The sequence below is a fragment of the Augochlora pura genome, chromosome 11, assembly GCF_028453695.1.
Source record: "Augochlora pura isolate Apur16 chromosome 11, APUR_v2.2.1, whole genome shotgun sequence".
Classification (NCBI taxonomy): Eukaryota; Metazoa; Arthropoda; class Insecta; order Hymenoptera; family Halictidae; genus Augochlora; species Augochlora pura.
In genome coordinates, this window is record NC_135782.1 from 9,062,247 (window position 1) to 9,081,111 (window position 18,865).

General features: G+C 34.6%; 2 protein-coding genes and 3 non-coding genes across 5 annotated transcripts; 2 read left to right on the forward strand and 3 right to left on the reverse strand.

Annotated features, from left to right (window-relative positions):
* Window positions 1-432: 432 nt before the first annotated feature.
* Window positions 433-7,297, reverse strand: LOC144477053 (peroxisomal N(1)-acetyl-spermine/spermidine oxidase). Its single transcript, XM_078194474.1, has 7 exons — window positions 7,230-7,297; window positions 6,324-6,551; window positions 5,469-5,819; window positions 3,738-3,929; window positions 2,031-2,356; window positions 1,239-1,517; window positions 433-599 (listed from the first exon to the last, which is right to left on the reverse strand). The coding sequence occupies exons 1-7, from the start codon at window positions 7,295-7,297 to the stop codon at window positions 433-435; spliced, it is 1,611 nt and encodes a 536-aa protein (XP_078050600.1).
* Window positions 7,298-8,763: 1,466 nt separating this feature from the next.
* LOC144476787 (aromatic-L-amino-acid decarboxylase) lies at window positions 8,764-13,496 on the reverse strand. Its single transcript, XM_078194013.1, has 8 exons — window positions 13,293-13,496; window positions 12,402-12,635; window positions 11,426-11,555; window positions 10,971-11,231; window positions 10,313-10,430; window positions 9,846-9,936; window positions 9,546-9,746; window positions 8,764-9,155 (listed from the first exon to the last, which is right to left on the reverse strand). The coding sequence occupies exons 1-8, from the start codon at window positions 13,491-13,493 to the stop codon at window positions 8,868-8,870; spliced, it is 1,524 nt and encodes a 507-aa protein (XP_078050139.1). The 5' UTR covers window positions 13,494-13,496; the 3' UTR covers window positions 8,764-8,867.
* Window positions 11,961-12,032, forward strand: Trnap-agg (transfer RNA proline (anticodon AGG)). The gene has a single exon. It is a non-coding gene; the product is annotated as a tRNA-Pro (tRNA).
* A 4,292-nt stretch (window positions 13,497-17,788) lies between the features above and the next one.
* Window positions 17,789-17,860, reverse strand: Trnap-cgg (transfer RNA proline (anticodon CGG)). The gene has a single exon. It is a non-coding gene; the product is annotated as a tRNA-Pro (tRNA).
* Window positions 17,861-18,254: 394 nt separating this feature from the next.
* Window positions 18,255-18,326, forward strand: Trnap-agg (transfer RNA proline (anticodon AGG)). Its single transcript has one exon. It is a non-coding gene; the product is annotated as a tRNA-Pro (tRNA).
* The last annotated feature ends 539 nt before the right edge of the window (window positions 18,327-18,865 follow it).

Sequence of the window (18,865 nt, forward strand, 5' to 3'; positions counted from 1 at the left end):
TTATCCACGCATATTTGAAAATTATTAATCAAACTTGCTTATAAATTCAGAAATCCAATTACTACATACTCTTATGTATAGTTGTTTTAATTAATTATTCCAATCATAAATAATCGATATTCAACGTCTAAAATAAAGTGACTTTTATTAAAACCGATGACAACATGCGACAATAACGGTATATCAAGATCATGTACAGTTTCGAAGTCGAACAATGATAAAAAATACATGTTCGAAAATTTCTGATAATCGTCGGTTCATACTTTAGATGGTGCGCCTGAAGATGGTATAGTTTCGTCGTCGTATGATAATGCAGGTTTGCATTTACAGTGAATTATTCGTGGACAGTTGACACATACTCTTGGACGAAAGACTACACGGGCAAATTTACGCGTACAGTTCCAGCCTTTTAATTGTTCATTAACTCAGCTTTTACGAGGACTCTTTCTTCGGCGGACCACCGAATCGTTTCGTTAATTGAATGATCCTCTCCGCTTCGCGTATACCACTTAAACGTGCACCGTGAACTGTGCTATAGTGTCCTGGAATCGTGGCCTCGCCAGCGAATAAAAGAATCGGCGGTATTGGCTCGCATGTACCTGAAAAACAGAAGAACGCTTATGCTTTTTGAAGATCGTTGCTTCAAATTGTCCATTACAATTTTAATCGTTCGAAAACATTGAATAGTTTTTATTTCAGTCATTGTTTATATGTATCTACAAGTACCATAATTTAACGTTAAAAAATAATTTTCAGAGGATATTCGTAAAAAATTACTACAGGTCTATCATTTCAAAATAAAAATGTTGATGAAATAAATTATTCCTTCACCCTTGCAGTGTTCACTAAAATGGAAAAGTATAGTAGAAGCATTATTGATTACTGATTACATTTATATTATGTAGATCATACTTGAAGTTACGTTATATTCATATCATAAGTCAAGTAAAAATAAATGTAGATAAAATCTTGTGGTAAATATCACAAATTACATATTGTGAAAAATACGTATAGAAATATATACTTATTTAAAGTCAATATAAAATATTTGTTTCGTGAGATATTGGAAAATATTTTGTAAAAAGCTCCAAAATAATTTTACAGTATTGTAGACTGTTAATATATATTCAATTTAAGTTTCTGTTCGTATCTCTCGTGATATGAAACAAGATCAAGAAAAAATTTGCAACTACGTTTTGTTCTAATTTAATAAGCATTGGATCATGTGACTATAGTACCTGGTAAAGGGCAAGCTAGATCACATTGATGGCCGACAGTGCTTTCTAGACCCATGTAGCTGTATGCACCGGCAAAGTATTGATCCATGCACCATTTGCTTCTGAGAAGATTAGCCGGATATGGCAATGTGGGATCGCCGGTGAATTGTCGAAGAACTCTTGTCACCGACTCGACGACTTCTTCGTCCGAGCACAATTCCATATCGGCAGCCTCGCGGCCGCAGATCCACGCACATAGGACGTGCTGAGAAGTCGTTATCTCCTCGATGTTAGAGACACCTAAAAAGCGCATAATCATTCGAGATATAAAGGTGAAAGAGAGCCCATATCCAATCAATTCAGAACAGATCAAATTCATTCCAATATTCTAAGTACATGTAGCGTTATCTTTCAGATTCAACCCTTTCATTTTAACACTAAATCTACTCAGTCAGTCGAGATTGCGAGTCTAATTAATCAGTGACTGTAAATTCGATGCATTTGTGTCAAAAATGAATAGCTGCAGTTTCAAATAGAGAAATAATTAGAAGAATTTCTTGAAAGTTGTTTAACTCGATACACTAATAAGAACAATGTGCCCAGATAAAATATCTAACACACGAAAATTTCTACAAAGAATTAACAAACAGCTCAAATAAAGTTACAGTTCATGTGACAAGAGCTGACGGAGTACGAATCATAGCGAAAAATCCTGTCGAGTTAAAAGGAAATCTGAAGCGAGACCGCGCAAGCAGAGATTTACAGAGTTGATCAGCTGCGAAGTTGCTTTGGTAGAAAAGAAAGTGGTCGAACCTTTCACCCAGTCGCATCTGTCGGCAAGCTCGTCAGCCGACCAGGCCAGTTTGATGCCACCTTCCTTCCAGACCCAGAACGGCCTGGCATATTCCAAGAATATTTTGTTGACAAATCCGTATCCCAATTTGCATATGGCTTCGACTTTCTCTGCTGGCAGTGCCGGGCAGAAGAGCTTGTCGTGTTGATTCTTTAAAACGCCGAGGGACACGGTGACGATAATGTAATCGGCCGGAAATTCTTCGCCGTCGCAGCACTTCACCACTGCGCGGGGACAAGAATCGCTAATTGCTCCCCATCTTATGCAACTCACCGGCTTGCAATACCTGGCGAGGGGAATAAGAGGTTATTTCTGGATATGATTTTACGATACTTGTGAATGATCGACGGTATTTCCATTAATTTCTACACCGGTATCGAACGTTAATGGTGCAGTTAACGGTGCCTGTAAATGGGACGAGATTGGACGGCTCTACTATTTAGGCGATCTTTGAATCGAAATCTTAAATAGACGCGTTGGAAATGTATTTTCGATTTAGTACAGTTTTGGTACAAACTGATGCTCGTTTATTGATTATTACTAGACTACAGCTTTATGTGCTGACGAGAATATTGAGTTGTTTGGATGCAAAACGGAACAGAGATTTAAAGGATTTATAAACACTGTTATATTCCGGTCAACTCATTTAAATTATTAATAAGAAAAATGTATGTGATTTTTGTGGACAGTTTCCATTTTGCATAATAATCCAAAATATAATTATTACATGTGGAGGCAGGAGGAAAAAAGAATGTGTAGAATATGTAAGAGGGAAGAGGAAACAGTGGAGCATGTGGTGGAGTGTGAGGCAGGAGGAAAAACTAGCATAAAGGAAATTTTACGAGGAACGGAAGAGCGGAAAAGAAAAACAAAAAAACCTAGTACAAACATAGTAATAATGATAGAACAGATGCCAAATAAAGGTGCAATGGAGATGGAAGCAGGATTTTTAGGTGTTAATTTTTAGGTTAAGCTGTAAAAACCTGTAAATAGTTATAGTTGTAGAAGTTGTACAAGGAGAAGTACGAAGAAATTTGTAAACTGGAAGTCATTCTAAGCCGCATAGGCAAGGATTATGATAATAAATAATTATTACATTATGATATACAGTCGTGAACAAATACAGACACCTTTTAAAATGAAATAACTTCTTTACGATTTAACCAAGGGATTTCAATTCTTGTTAGACAATAGGAGAACTAGTACATGTATAGGAGAACTCCTTAGACAATAGCTACAAAAATTTTTGCAAAAATTGCAACTAGATAAAATAACAAAAAGGAAACAGTTCCTAATAGTAAAGAACTGTATACTATAAAAATACAGTTCATAACAATAAAAAAGCTGTCAATAGGAGGTAATGCAACGAACTCGTAATTTTTATTGTACAGCTGTAGCTAATTTTGTATTAGGGGCAATTTTCATGCAATTCAGTCGAATTTAAAGAAGACACACAAGAAAAGAAATATCAAAGAATACTAAACAGTAAAAAGATAATTATGCCGAAGTACGCGACTTGTCTTAAATATCATGAACATTAAAAATTGTATAACGTTTGTTTAACAACTGTGTCAGGCTTCAAACGTTTGGTCATTTTTCGCAAAAGTTTACGATTCACCTGACCACATGAGATACGTAGTCAATATTTGTTACTAATATCAACTAACTTGAGGGAACAACTGGGTAAGTCTCTCAACAGAGGAGCTAGAACACCGACGTATCCAAGAGGCACTCTGACATTGCCACCAGGGATCTCGATGTAGCTACCAAATTGATCAGCAGACACGAGAGACAGATCATCGCCGCAACGGCATCTCACGCAGTTCGTCATCCCATACATCACCCTGGCTGCGTCGTAACTGCAGGCAGAAGAACATCAACGGTATCGCAGGAAAACGTCTGCGATATCGTTTCATTAAAAACGCAGTGATGTAACGTGTCGTGACTAGAGTAACGAAATTGTTACGATCGAAAACGTGATTATAAAGGTACTTCATTATTATTCTTTCTTCGTTTCAAACGATCGTTGAATTTCTTAATCGTATATCGATTTAAATAGTGCCGTAGATTGTACCGTGATTTCGGGAACACCGTGTATAAGATTTCAGTTTTGGAATTTGCTTCAGCCCCTGACAGACGAACCCAGAATCGCGATGAATCATTAATAAGTAATTTCATTCGAGATAAGTAGAGTATCTGAAGGAGAATTAGGTGAGACCTAAACCATCAGCTTTCACTAGCAAGAAATTAATTATCTCGGAAGTAAGAAAGCGTCATTCATAATGTATACATGATAAAATGTTACCTATTCTTGAATTTAAATGTGTCACTAAATATTTCATTTGCGCTTAACTCGACAGCTTTCGTAAAATCTCGAAATACGACATCCGCGACAGAAGCTTGATAACGGAGATTGCGAAGCCAGCCTTTTTAATTTAAGTGAAAATTGATTGCTTCTAGCAGTTTTAATCAGTTGAAGGAACTGTGGCGATATTCTTAATTTCTTGAGTCTTTACTATTCTCTATATTTCCATTTTTGCCAAAGATGACTAGATGCACAATCAATGTGTATAAAAGTGCATTTAGAGTGGTCCAATACTCGCGTTATCATCTTCGAAACATTACGTCAGTGTTGGGCGTTATTACGATAAAATTTTATTCGAGCAACGTTTTTAATAAATTCATGGTAGAACTTATTCGAAATATTATTCGAATAAAATTGTATTCGTAGAATATATTCGAAATATTATTCCAATAAAATTTTATTAGTATAATATATTAGAAATTCTATTCGTTATTCTAGTAAAATATGCCCAACTCTGCATTATTCGTAAATTAACCCTTTGACTACTCTTGACGCTTATTGGCGTCCGAAACATGTCGGCTTCCTGGTACTGTAGGCGTCAATAGGCGTCCAGATTAAATTTCACCTGTTTCGCTCGTTTACTATTAAATTTGATTATTAAATATTGCAAAAAAGGCTTAAAATCAATGCTCACTTCAAGTAATACATGGTTTAATGAAGTAGAATTCAGTATTTTGAATATTTTAATATACTTCCTCAGAAATGCATGTCTAACGAAAAACTTCGCCGTACCCAGTGGACGTGGCGAGTGCATTTGTACCGTACCGTACGGGCGGTGCGTGTCAAAGTCTGCCGTAGCCAAAGGGTTAAGCGATTCAGTTCGCCTTTGTATTCGCAAATGAAAAATTCCAAAGGCATGATTTATGTTTTCTTTTTTAAGTTTGCATAGCACACCGAGGCCAGAGAATAAGACGTAATAAATATTGACAGCACCCTAACCGAGTCGCGTCAGAGACCAGAGACTTAAACCGAGCTCCAGAACTACGTTCACATCACTGCTGATAAAGTTTGCAGTTGACCTGGGCAACTGTACCGTTGCTCCTCCGGGAAATTGTGGAGCTCCTGTTGTATTCTGACGCCCATGAAGTTCAGCAACGTACCGTGGGTGCGGCCACAGCCTAGAGAGAAAAGGGTTGCCGCCTGTTGCTCGATTTGCCGGAAGGTGTGATAGGCGGTGATGCTGACTGGAAGGTCGATTGCCCTGCCGTCGCTCGTGCAAAAAAGCCCGCGGCTCGGATCAGGCCTGAAGATAGGTGGCTTCAGAAGACCTTCTTGAGCGGCCAGGGTGAATACTGGATTCGCCACGCAGCCACCCTCGATCCATGTGGCGCCCATTTCCGCCACCACGTCGCCCAACCAGCACGAATGAATTCGTCCTCCTGGTCTGCAAAAATCATACATCGTCACCCCTTCGAGTTCACTCAGCACTGCAACTCCCTGACAGCTCTAAATTATTTCTAATCTTCTTTCTTTCACAGTTACAATTTTTTATTGAGTTTATTATCATAATAATTGGATTTTTATATGCGATACAAATTGTCTGAACTGATTGCAGCACATGAGAGCTGCTTAGATATTTATTCCTTTTCCCTTGCACTGTAACAAACTAGACCTGTAAATACTTGTGAATCTTATTACAAATAGGAACGAAATGTAATTGGTTTAGTATCAAGATAAGTAAGTTGAAATATACAAGAAACTAAAAATGTCTCGTTCGATCAGAGAAATTATTAAGTTAGTCAATTAAATGAAGAGAGAAATCATAGACGAAAGTAGTTAGAGTTGAAAGTAACGCAATAGTATCTTCAGATCCTTTAAACAATTTTTCTGTTTTACATTTAATTCAATCATTTCTTCCACAAATGTGTTTGAAAAGCATGAAGTATACCTATCCGTTGCTTCTAAGATCGTAAAATTCTGAAGACCGCATTGTGACAATCGATGTGCTGCCGATAGTCCAGCCATCCCTGCGCCGATGATCACCACCGTGGGTTCCGGCTTGCATGGATCTAGCATGCAAGGATCCAGCTGACAGGACTCGAACTTAGCCAACTTTGTACACGCCGGGATTTCTTGTTCTTTTCCTCCGCCTCCACATTTTTTTGTCGAGAGAAATCTGTTCGATGCAAATCGCACGAGCTTTAATTCGATCGAAAGTATTCTATTTATAAACGGATTTGGAATCGGAGGTTTCTCATTTGAATATTTTCCGAATTACTTTTTCTTATCGAAGTAGCTCCCCTGTTATTATTCCGATTTGTTAAACTTCTCAAATATTTTTAAGACAAAGCGTTGAACTTTAGACTCACAACGTCTTCGTTATAATATATGCTAAATAAAGAGAGATCTACTGATCTCAGGAATCTAAATCTAGGAATATTCTACTCGATATAGAAATGAGGAATATTTAATTATATCCATTGATCGCGGACATTCAACGTATCGGGTGAAAATTTGTGGGATTTGCCAATGAAAAACTCACGATTTTGAATCTTCTAAAATTGCAAAGATTCACTTTCGTTATCCGAAAGTGCTCGGTGCTGCGAGCTTACGGGATAAAGAACGTGGTGTTGCCTTCTTTAACCATGACAGAGACAGTAGTCGATCGAGTCACGTGAAAAACTTCGCCATACTTTAACTCGAGGCAAGACACGCCAGTACGGTGTTTTAGAATTAAGATAGACGTTTGTTACGCGAATGGCCTACATCTTACACTGATAAGAAAGTATGTAAAGCAAGGTTACGTGTTTGGACACCTAAACGTCACAACATAATTGCAATGCTCGTGATCTACCTTACTAAAATTCTTTGGAACTTCTGAAGCGTTAGCTTCTGCTTCGAAAGTATCATTTCATTTGACATAAACTGGTGAATTTGTTCATCAAGATGACGATGCCTAATCTTGGTAGGAGTTTTGGTATTATTAGGTTCCTTAGCGGCAAACGTTGCTACGAGGTGACCATTTTACACGCGCAAACAAACGACCATTGCCAAAATGACGTTCGATTGATGTTCCGATGACGTGTCATGGCCGACTATGGTAACTTCTTTGATCGTGGTCGTTGAAAAACGATTTTCGAAACTATATTTTACTGTTAACTTATCATATTTTCTTCATAATTTTTATATCACCATACTTCACGGATACTTATGTTAGAGAAACATAAACGTTCGTTAATCATTTAAAATCGCAGTAATGGCAATACTGTGGTGGTATACAAGTTAACATTTATTTTGAACATTAAACTATAAAATGATTTCTTTATAATATTACAGTGTAGAATAATTAAATTAAATTACACACAATTTTGGTCTTGCCGACGTAAGATCTTAAAATACGAATTATTTATTAAAACTAATTGTAAGCGTAAAATCTGTAGTTTTTAAATTTCTAAATATACAAAAATAGAAAGAATTTCTGAAAAATACTTCGTACTATGTTCCACCGCTTTGAGTAGAAAAACTCTTGACGAGAAGAAGGTAATGTTCACGCATTTTCATAATATACAAGTGTGGGGAAGACTATTAATTAAGGAAATGTCGCCGAGACTAGCTAAATTTCTAATTCACTATTAATTTAATATTGAATTTCTTAGAATTTTTCAGGATTGCCTAATCATCCGATACTTTAATTCCAATTGAACTGTAGTACTATGTTTTTGTTAGACATTTTGAAAATATAGAAATTTTCAGGAGACTACTGTATTTGTATCATCTAAAATTTATTTGTAATTGCAAATATATTGAACAGATAATTCTTGCCGCTATTTTAATAACAAGTAATCTATATTCCTGCTTGGATTATCTGCTACGGTCAGGGGCGCCAGTTGGGATCGTGACAAAACGCTCAAACTACTAGACGAATTTACCGACCGCAGCTATTTTTTAGGAAAGAATAGTATGCGTCATCTATATAAAATAGTTGGAAACATCTACATAAATTAATACTAGTTCAATCAATAGATGATAGCACTAGTCATAGACCTAATGCACAGTGGTACCATTTCATATTTTCAGCAGAATTAAATTTGATAAAAGTTGCCAGCTGTTTTGCATAGATAGCACCTATTACAGTTTCTAAAAGAGTGGAAGGTAACACGTGCTGGATTTTGCAGTCTGATATATTTATAACAATAAATAAACTTTCTTCATACGATACCAATGTAAAGGAGTCTTCTGAGCATTCGAATACTTTCGAAATATTTGACCCATAAATTTTTTAGGACGAATCAAATTAATTTATTAAACTTGACCTACATTCTTCATAATAAAGAAGAAAATAAGATAATCGGAGCTTTAATTATATCTCTAAATCGCTGAAACGTCTCTCTTGTGATCGATTGTTGCTACGCGATCGACAGAGGTTTCCACAAACATCAATCACTTAATAAAGTTGTAATTAGCCGTAAAGTTAATTAGCTGGCAGCAAATTCTACGATATTTTTGGCAATTTCATTTCCAAATTCATACGTTCTATACTCGTTGCGATATCGGTAGTAGTTTTCGCGAAAGATATTATTGGCTCCTCCGGCAATCCTAATACTTCCGTTGCCTGTTTTGCGATCTCGTTCCACGCAAACGCGATGTCTCCTTCTCGGCTCAATCTGCTGCACACTACGAAACGAACGATCAATTTCTCGCGAAACGTCGCTGGTATCACATAAATTTTCTTCTTGGCCGTCAGTCCACTCAGTAGCTCCTTCGTCAATTTGTCGTCGCCCTAGAAGTAAATGAGTCATTAGAATTTTAAAACCAATCGTTTCTTATAGATGTGTCTTTCGTGGTAAAAAAAAAGTAGCTGTGATTTGAAATAAAATTATTGAAACAGTCAATTTTCATTTTGCATAAAGATCTGCTTCGTTTTTTATATAAAATTACCAAAGAAGAAATGCAATTTTCCAAAACTAAAGATATGCTTTAATAATAATTATTATATAGTGGCTGCTTACATAAATCTATTTCGTCTTATGTTTATCTTTGAATTAATATAGTATAATATTGTATTATCAATGCTTCAATAAGTATAACAATAAAAAACGCAAAGACGTAATTGTAGTAGAAATAGAAATTAAAATTGAAATGAGACAAGATTGAAAAATACTACATTTACCTTCAGTCTGAAGCAAATCAAGCCCATGGATCTCTCGATCGCCAATTCAAATCGATCATCGGACTTGACATATTGCTCAAACATTTGTGCCAATCGTAATGTCCGCCTTATGTGCTCCTGCAATCCTTCTACACCATAGAGTCGCAGGACGAACCATAGTTTCAAGGAACGGAAACGACGTCCCAATGGAATCTGCCAATTCTGGAAATCGAAAAATATTTTTGTGGAATTGATAAATGAAATGCGAATAAAACGCGACCGACGATTTTCTTCTATATTCCTTTCAAATAGCCAACTTACCCTATAATCTGGAGCCAGTCCTTGTTTGTCGTGAGCTAAATAAATCCTATCTACGCTAAATGATTCGATCAGTCGCCTAGAGTCCTTCACCCTTGAAACGAAAATTCGAAATTAGCCGTCATGCGAAATCGATTTTCTTCGGTAATTAATACGGTACAACCTCCATTAAATAAATTGCGGTTCTCTGCAAGCTCTGTTTGGGTATCGTGTTGTTTGAACGGAAAGTATTTTCGTTTCAAGCTAACTTATATACTTCTACACGTCTGTTGCTGTGTGTAACATAATTATACGCGATCAAAGGAAGATATTACACAATTCGAACAATCAAGAAGATTTCAATAACCGGTAATTAAAATTGATTAATTCGGGTTGGTTAATATTCAACTGCCAACGGACGCAAAGTATTCCCAATTTATATAACAGAAAAGCTTTACTGTGTTTTGTTTGACAATTTAATGTGCACTCACCAAAGCGCCGAACAATCGAAATTTACAAGGAGCCATTTATGCGGATTCATGTTGAAAGAATCAGCATATTTGACGCCGGACATTAAATATCGATACTCGGGACAAACAAATGCGGCACCTGTGGAAACAGTGTTCGTTTGAGGAAATTGTATAATTTTCATAAGTTAATTAATTTGACCAACACTCGAGCGAGATTGCATTTTTATAATGTTTCTCAAAGAAGATACATTTTGTAGGAATAGCAGTACTAATAAAATTCATTCATTTCACAAGCTTTAAAAAATTTTCATAATTTATTGTTAACGTATTTGTTAGATTTATTAATATCAAGTTTTTATAATCAAAATTGAACATCTTTATCGTGTTTGGACGTATAGCGTTGAAATTATTACGACGAAGAAAACTATGTAAATTATAAAATCTATTCGTAAATATTAAGTATTTTAATTTTTTATTGATATACATATTTTAGGAGCATTTATCCGATAGCTTTGTAGAATTATTTATACGAACTAAAAATACGATAACATATTTTTATCAATTTCTCTAAGGATGTACCACCAAAGATCATTAGATTTGATTAAATGCTTTGCAATCTTATCAGGAAACAGATAAAATATAGAAAAGAAATATAGAAAAATATGGAAAAATTAATGACCTGCATAAGCAGCATCCACGTGGAACCATACGTTGTGTTCGTTGCATATGGGACCCAGTTCCTCAAGGTTATCGAAAGCACAGGTGCCAGTGGTGCCCAAAGTGGCTACCGCATAGCACGGTATGAGACCTTTCTTCAAGTCTTCTTCGATTACTTTCAATAATGTTTCACCTCGAAGAGAACATTTTTCGTCGGTCGGCAAAAGTTTCATAGGCACTGACGCCAATATTCCCGCCTTCTCCACCGACGAATTCGACTGATCTGTGGAAAACAAATAAAAAATAATTCTAAATTAGAAGAAACCAAATCATTTAGCGAAATTATATTGTAACTTAAGGAATCTGCGTAAAGAAAATAATGTAATAATTTAAACAAATGCAATCCCTCGTTAGGGAATTCGAACGTTAGGTAATTGTCATGCTTCGAATAGAAAGCTATAGGAATGAAATAATTACCAGAAGTGTATGCAATTAATTTCGATTTGATGTAACTTTCGTCCCACTCAGGATGAAGCTGTTTTATGCGACGTGTTGTTTGTTCCTTTGCTGCTAGTAGACATAAGAAAGTAACTTCGCTTGCTGATCCCTAAATAAATAAAACAAATGTAATAATTAGTATTGTATAATACTTGAGCTATCATTTCTATATTACTACAATTGTTTAACACTTTGCAATAGTTATCGAAAATTATATAACAAAGACTTTATTTTAAGGACAATTGATAAATATTATTGATAAATATAATAATATATTGACAGATATTATCTTACAGTGTAAATATCAAACATTTATCACTGTCTCGAAAAGATTGAAATAAAAATTTTACCAACCATATTGGAAATATTGGAAATTTTACAAAATTGTTAGTAGAAAATCTATGTAATGTAGCAATTTAATGAAAAAAATGCTTTCTCACTGTAATAACATTGCAAATTATCTTTCAAAAATTTTGTTAAGCATCTTTGTTAATACAAATCGATAACAGAAAGCGGCTCGTTGGTCTAGGGGTATGATTCTCGCTTAGGGTGCGAGAGGTCCCGGGTTCAAATCCCGGACGAGCCCATTTTTTTTTCTTTTTGTAAATATTAAAAATCTTCGTTTACATAACTCTAAGCATCAAATAAAAAATGATTTCCAATTTTTGAAACTATTAGATGTTTATTACGAACAAACTTATTAGTATTTCACGTTTAAATCGTATATAATGACATAATAATTTATCGCTCAATTTTAATCACGTTTATAGAATTATCTTATCTGTTTAGTGACATGTGCTAAGAATATCAACATTTCGATCTCAGAATTAATATCTTGTTAAATGCTTTATAAAGCTAGCGCGTGTACTATTGGCACAAGTTAACCCTAAAGAATTGAATTCTGTATCAAAACTTCTGTTGCTTTAGGAATATGATTCACTAAGAGATTGTCCACCTGTATAATGCCTCCACCGGGGCCATCGTCGCAATTCAGGAACTCCTTTGGTAATCCAATTAATTTTCCGAGCCAGTTCATCGTAATGACTTCAAGCTCGGTGCATGCAGGCGAGGCGAGCCATGAAAATCCGATGCAACTGATTCCGCTGCACACGATGTCGCCGACAAGAGCAGGATAAGAGTTTGCAGTTGGATAAAACGCATGGAAATGAGGCGAGTTCCAGTGTGTCACCTAAAAGTACAAAAACAATGGCGAACATAAATTATATTAGTAAGAAAACAAATTTTTGTTCGTACAACAAAAATATCAAACGACATGAAAGGAAAAGGAAATGTTTACTCAAGGTGTCAACACACAGTGAGTAATGATAATAACTACATAATACTTGATGATAAGTATTATATAACAATGTCAATTATAAATTCAATTGATAACGAAGTACTCTTTTAACAAAAATTACCTAGTTACATATAACAAAATAGTTAAAAAATATATAATAGTATGAAAACAATATCATCTCTATTTAATGTATATTCATGATAAGAAGATGTAAAAAAATAAGATAAAATAATAACGTAAATTTACTGTAGATTAGTTTCATTTGTTTTTCATATAGTTATATTTAACACCAGAGACATTAATGTAAAAGTTTGGATTGAGATAAAATTATTATTATTAATAACTAAATATTTTGAAATATCTGTATAAAAAAGAATAAAATGTTAATATACAATAGTAATATACAATATGTATACTCGGATTTTGTGTCTGACTAATTTCATCTAAAGTAGAAATACCATAATTCTTAAATTTTCTTTTTGAGAAATTGAACATTAGACATTTTTATTGCTCGATATTCCTAGTTTTAACATGATTCATTTAACTCACCCCCGGCATAATATATTTCTGTACATCTCCCAACACTTCTTGCCAGGTTTCCGCTTTTTGAGGTGCCTCCTCCGGCAACAACTCACTGAGATAACCAGGCTCAACATCCGGAAGAACATTTCTATCTCTTAGGGTCTCGGTATAATTTGCGACAAAATCTATAGCAGCCTTGCCAAAGTCAATGAAATCCTTCGTGTCCATAGCTAATTGATTATTGTCTTCAGAATACAAATCGTTTGACTTACTAACCCTATGTAATATAGAAAAATAATTATTACAATAGAAAATTTGTACAAATCTATTATATTGAGGACTATTTTACACGTAAGATTACTTCCGCACATACTTTTACAATTATTTTTACCAAATGTTCTGCTAATCTTTTCCTCAAGATTGAAATACAGTAGAAACTGTTTTACCCGAAAGTTTATTTTTGTAAGATCCTGATATTAACACATTTTATTATATAGAAATCTTATTTAAGTTCTCTACTAGGTGACAATGCATTTAAATCATACAATAATTGGGTAATGGAACATTTGAATACCAGAATATTGTAAAAATAAATGTTCGGATTAGGAAGTCTCTACTGTAACACATTTTCGAAAAAGTTGAGTACTATACAACCAAACATTAACATAATAATCACAGAGGCATTTTGTTGTGTAGCGCCAAGTCGTGCGCACAAGAGAAAGTCTCTTCTTCGTGCAAACAACGAACGTAATTTACGACTCTCGTTCGACGAAGCTATTTTTGAGTCGACATTTTCCAGATCTTTGCAACGCATGTTTATTAGAGTCTTTTCCGAAGGTCTTCAATAGCAAACAGAGACCGTCGTAAATTAAGGGATTATCTGAAGGGCACTTGGGCCGGACGCGCATCGACTTTCGTGCACGTGGGTCCAGCACGGGTGGCCTGAAGAAAAATCCCACGTTCACACGGTAAAACGCATCCCCTCCGGTCACCTCACCGTTCCGAAAACAAGCACGCCAAGGGCGTAAGGAGTAGACGATGATACGGAAAAACGAGCAGCACTGATTGAAAAATATCCAGCGCGCGGGTTAGCCAATCAGGGTTGTTTCGGAATTTTACCAGGGCAAGCGCGAAGTTATAGTTTTTAAGAAACACTTGGTTACAACGCGTCCTAAGATTAACGTCGTGAAAGCACACTCTCCGTGAGGACATACCGAGTCACTTAGCCAGCGGAGAAATATTGTGTATTTGTATATATTAGTAAAAAACAGTAACTTCACATCGCGTACAATTAATTCACCTATCTACCCACAGTTGAAATGATTATTTACTTGTCGTATGTTAACTTACATTATGTAATATATTCGTTATTACATATATTGATACGAATAATACAATTAATAACGCGCTGCATAGACGACAAAGTCATAAAATATATGATTTCAAAGAAAACGCATGCTCCTTTGAGTTACAATTCGTTAATAATGCGCCTGTACAAATGTTTCTGACAGGAAAAGATCACTAATATCGTGCATGAAACCTCTCACAATATACATATTATATCAAATTCAATAAAATAAAATAGACAAAATTAGTGCTTCATAATTTACATGTATAATTAGCCCTCGAACTAATCCATTTTTTCATTTCAAAAATTGCGAATTTCACAACACACCTCCCACTGATATATTGATCGTAATGTTTAGACACTGCACGTCAACGAAGCATTTTAATGAACACTTTTTGCGTTTCGATGAAATCGACGACGCGCAGTCGGTTCAAACGTGATCGCGCGAATTGAAACCCGCGCGAAATTTACAGGTGAATCGAACACCAGGTTGCGAGACCTCTTTCGAAAACGTTGGATCAGAAACCATGGAACTGCACAGGAATCGACCGATCGATACGCGATCGAGATCGTTCGAAAATTATGGCGCACGTGTCGAGCCGAGAACGGTCTTTGAAGAAGTGGGTTCGCTTGAATCGCGCCGGATAAAGTTGAATGTCGAGAGACATAGAAAACTTTCTCTCGCTTTCTCCATAATTATACAAAAAATTTATCCGAGTGTGAACGAGGAAGAAACGGAGGTGGCCCTATTAAGAGAATCGTTCCCTATGAGCTAATCAAATCGATGATTTCCAAACGATAATAATACCGATCTTGTGTTTCACTGCGCAGTCGAATTATTTGTAAAACCATTCGGTGAATATTAATACTAATATTAATACTATATGAAAACATTTCACACTTGACTTACTCAAGTTCGATTAAGAATAAGCTGCTAGACGAATTTAATGCATATTAATAATAATAGAGATTATGATGCATTATGACGTGTTGCATTCGGAATCAAGAATCGTACAACAATTTAAACCTTTGTTAAATTCGAAAAATTTAGAATATTTTACAGTAATATTTTATTAGAATATTTATACAAAGTAGAATACATGGTTTAATAGTATCGTCATAATATCATATTAAACATAAACAAACGATTTCGATATTAGCCATCTTATTATTTCTGAATAAATAAGTAAATAGGTATTTAATATGGCAAAGTAACAGCATTATTAACTATATTAAGCCTCAGTTTATTAAAAAAACGTGAACAAAATTATTGTCTAAAGGATCTATTGTTATTAATCATTTGAAAAAGATTTTTAACTTATTCAATCGATAATTGAGTCACAATTGATCATATCAGAAGCAAAAGGTGAACAAGAAAAATGTAATAGCAGAAGTAACGTCCTCGAACTAAACCTAAACACCCGGAAGAGTATATAAATCCAATCACTCGTGCGTAACGGCCTCCACTTCTTCAAAGAAAATTGTAATCGAATGTGAAAAGGCATAAAAGAGACCAGTGAAATGCATTTTCGGGCTTTTTATTTCTTACGCAATCATCTTTATTCAAACAACTGTGAGTAGTTGATAGTAAATCATTTATATAAGTAAGTATAACTATTTTACATCTGGTTTACGTTTTAGCAAATAATAAGAAATTCATTTTAAGTTTGATATACTAAATACAAATCTGAGAATCACTTTTCTCAATATTTCTTCACGAAGAAATTAATCTGTTATATTTTGAAATATTTTATGTTTAATTCTACACACATGTAATAATTAAAATCATACAACACGAGTTTTTGGAAAATAAAGTAGAATATTGCACAGTGTAATTTAAAAACCGAAGATATGAGATTTTTCGTAAAATATTTTAATTAAATAATTGTCCAACTGATAATTTATTTAATATCTTCAAATAGAAAGAACGAATTAATCACATGTCCCAAAACCGTAAAAGTAGCTAGTACACATAACTTGTACTTGACAACCATAAGCCCAATGACTATATCCATAGTGAAGTATATTCATTTCCCAATGTTAATATCAATATTAAGTAATAATACACATTAACTAAGTATCGAATCAGTCAACAATCGCTTCATCAGTAAATTCAAAACAAATAGTCACGCAATCGTTGCAGAATCAGATTAGCTCTGCCCGAAACGTAATACTAGGTGTAATAAATTAGATCATCTACCTTGACGTATCGTTTCGCCAAACAACAGCACAGGGATTAGCAATTTTTGATCGTGCGCCTTCTATCAGTGAAGAGATCGAGTTCCACTGGAAATAGCAGCACAACCATCCCCATTATATATCCTCGGCAGTCTGAAACGGTTTTTCATTTATCATCGATTTTCATTGTTGGCTGAAGCAACCTTGATCGATCGTGGCGACGTCGTCGAAATGATTGGTACTTGCAATTCGTATTCCGTTAACTTGATCGCTTCCTGTTTATTTCATTTAAAAAAATAGCAATGTCCGCCTAACCTAACGACAGTGTAACCAATTGATTCGAGAAGATCTTGCAGTTTTTGATAGTGAAAGTGAAACAGTAACGCAACATTGAACACTGAAATCGTTGGATGCGGGCATTGTAATACAAATTGTTTCAGTCAATTTAATTTTCTTTATTAAGTGTTTTTAGAAAATAAGGAAATTGCAATTTCTCTTTCAATTTATTTAAATTTAAGATCACTGAAGTTTAACAATTGAATTTAATGACACCGGATAAAGATTAATAGCATTCGATAAGAATTGATTGAAAAGAACAATAAAGTGGTAAAATATAGTATAAATAAATTGAATACAAAAACTTAACAAGCGTAGGTATAAAATTCAATAAATAAACTAATATTACACCAGAACTTTTTATAATAGCTTTGTTAGGAATAATGGAACTGTGTGAATAGCAAATACAATTTTTATAATTCTTCAATACAATAAAATTAGACCACGATAAAATTATCACATCTAATTTTTCATGCCATATTTGCAGTTTAAATTTCTACTTACGCCTTGCAAATATGGCTCATTGCTGTCATAGCTGTTCTTTTGTAAATCGATGATTCAATTGTAATTAATGAATCGTATAATTTTAATCAATGCCAAATAACGCTTTTCTCGTATGGAGTTAATTAATGAAAAATGAAAATAAAAAGTAAACAAACTTGGGCTCGTCCGGGATTTGAACCCGGGACCTCTCGCACCCGAAGCGAGAATCATACCCCTAGACCAACGAGCCAACTTACAAACTTTTTTCACTTTCACCATTACCATGCATCTGTCAAAATAAATGCAATCAATTATTAATACGTTATCGAAAACATTCGTGAACAATTCTAATCGAATACATTCCTTACCACAATGTACATCTGCGTGATTCAAATAACTTATACAACCGAAGACCGAAGAAAATGTTTATATTATTATTTAACAATTGAGTTTCTCATTAAAATATGATATTGGCAGTTTGATTTTTAATCGAACTGGTAAACACACGTTTATGATAAATATATTTCGTTATTTTCGTAGCAGTAAGTTGAATGCCTTTCAGACAGTAGTTTACCTAACTTCCAGGAATATCATCGATCGGTGTCCACGAGCACCTTCAATGTGAAAGTTTCATTCCTCACTGAGGCTCGTTGGTCTAGGGGTATGATTCTCGCTTAGGGTGCGAGAGGTCCCGGGTTCAAATCCCGGACGAGCCCAATTTTTTTAATTTTTTAACGTTATTTGCAATTATTTCTAATAACAATAGCTCAAATCTTATGGATAAGTTTAGAAACATTTAAATGTATAGTACTGCTTAATAGATGAAACACTTGTAATATTGCATTATTCGGATGATAAATTATTATCTTATCTGTCAGTTGAAATTGCTAATCAATGTAATGCATTAGCCCATTAAGTTGGCAAGATCTGAACTAACAGGTGGTGAAAGATAAGTGAGTTCAGGAAATGGCATCATAATGATTATTTAATGACCCCTGTCATTACAGTTACGAACCAACGTCATCTATTGATACTATATTTACAAGCTAAATATAAATAAGTTTTCTAAAAAAGAAGAAGAAAGTAAATAAATCATTTTCCACCAGACGGGTTCCATTCATGTTATTCCTAGTACATCCACATCATTATAAAAAAAAAATAGACAAAGATATCTAATTACCCTTCAACGCTTAACATAACATATAACTAACATTTGTAGCAATCCAATAAAGTACTAGATTTCGTAACAAAATGC

Bases quoted from the DNA above. Each gene is read 5' to 3' on its own strand.
- LOC144477053 (XM_078194474.1), bottom strand. From the start codon at position 7,297: ATGTCAAATGAAATGATACTTTCGAAGCAGAAGCTAACGCTTCAGAAG. The intron at 3,930-5,468 runs GTACAGTTGCCC...TTCTGCCTGCAG, and splicing joins AATTTCCCGGAGGAGCAACG to TTACGACGCAGCCAGGGTGA. The intron at 2,357-3,737 runs GTTAGTTGATAT...TCCCCTCGCCAG, and splicing joins TTACCCAGTTGTTCCCTCAA to GTATTGCAAGCCGGTGAGTT.
- LOC144476787 (XM_078194013.1), bottom strand. From the start codon at position 13,493: ATGGACACGAAGGATTTCATTGACTTTGGCAAGGCTGCTATAGATTTT. The intron at 11,556-12,401 runs GTGGACAATCTC...TTATTTATTTAG, and splicing joins CCGGTGGAGGCATTATACAG to GGATCAGCAAGCGAAGTTAC. The intron at 9,747-9,845 runs GTAAGTTGGCTA...TTCGATTTCCAG, and splicing joins GACTGGCTCCAGATTATAGG to AATTGGCAGATTCCATTGGG.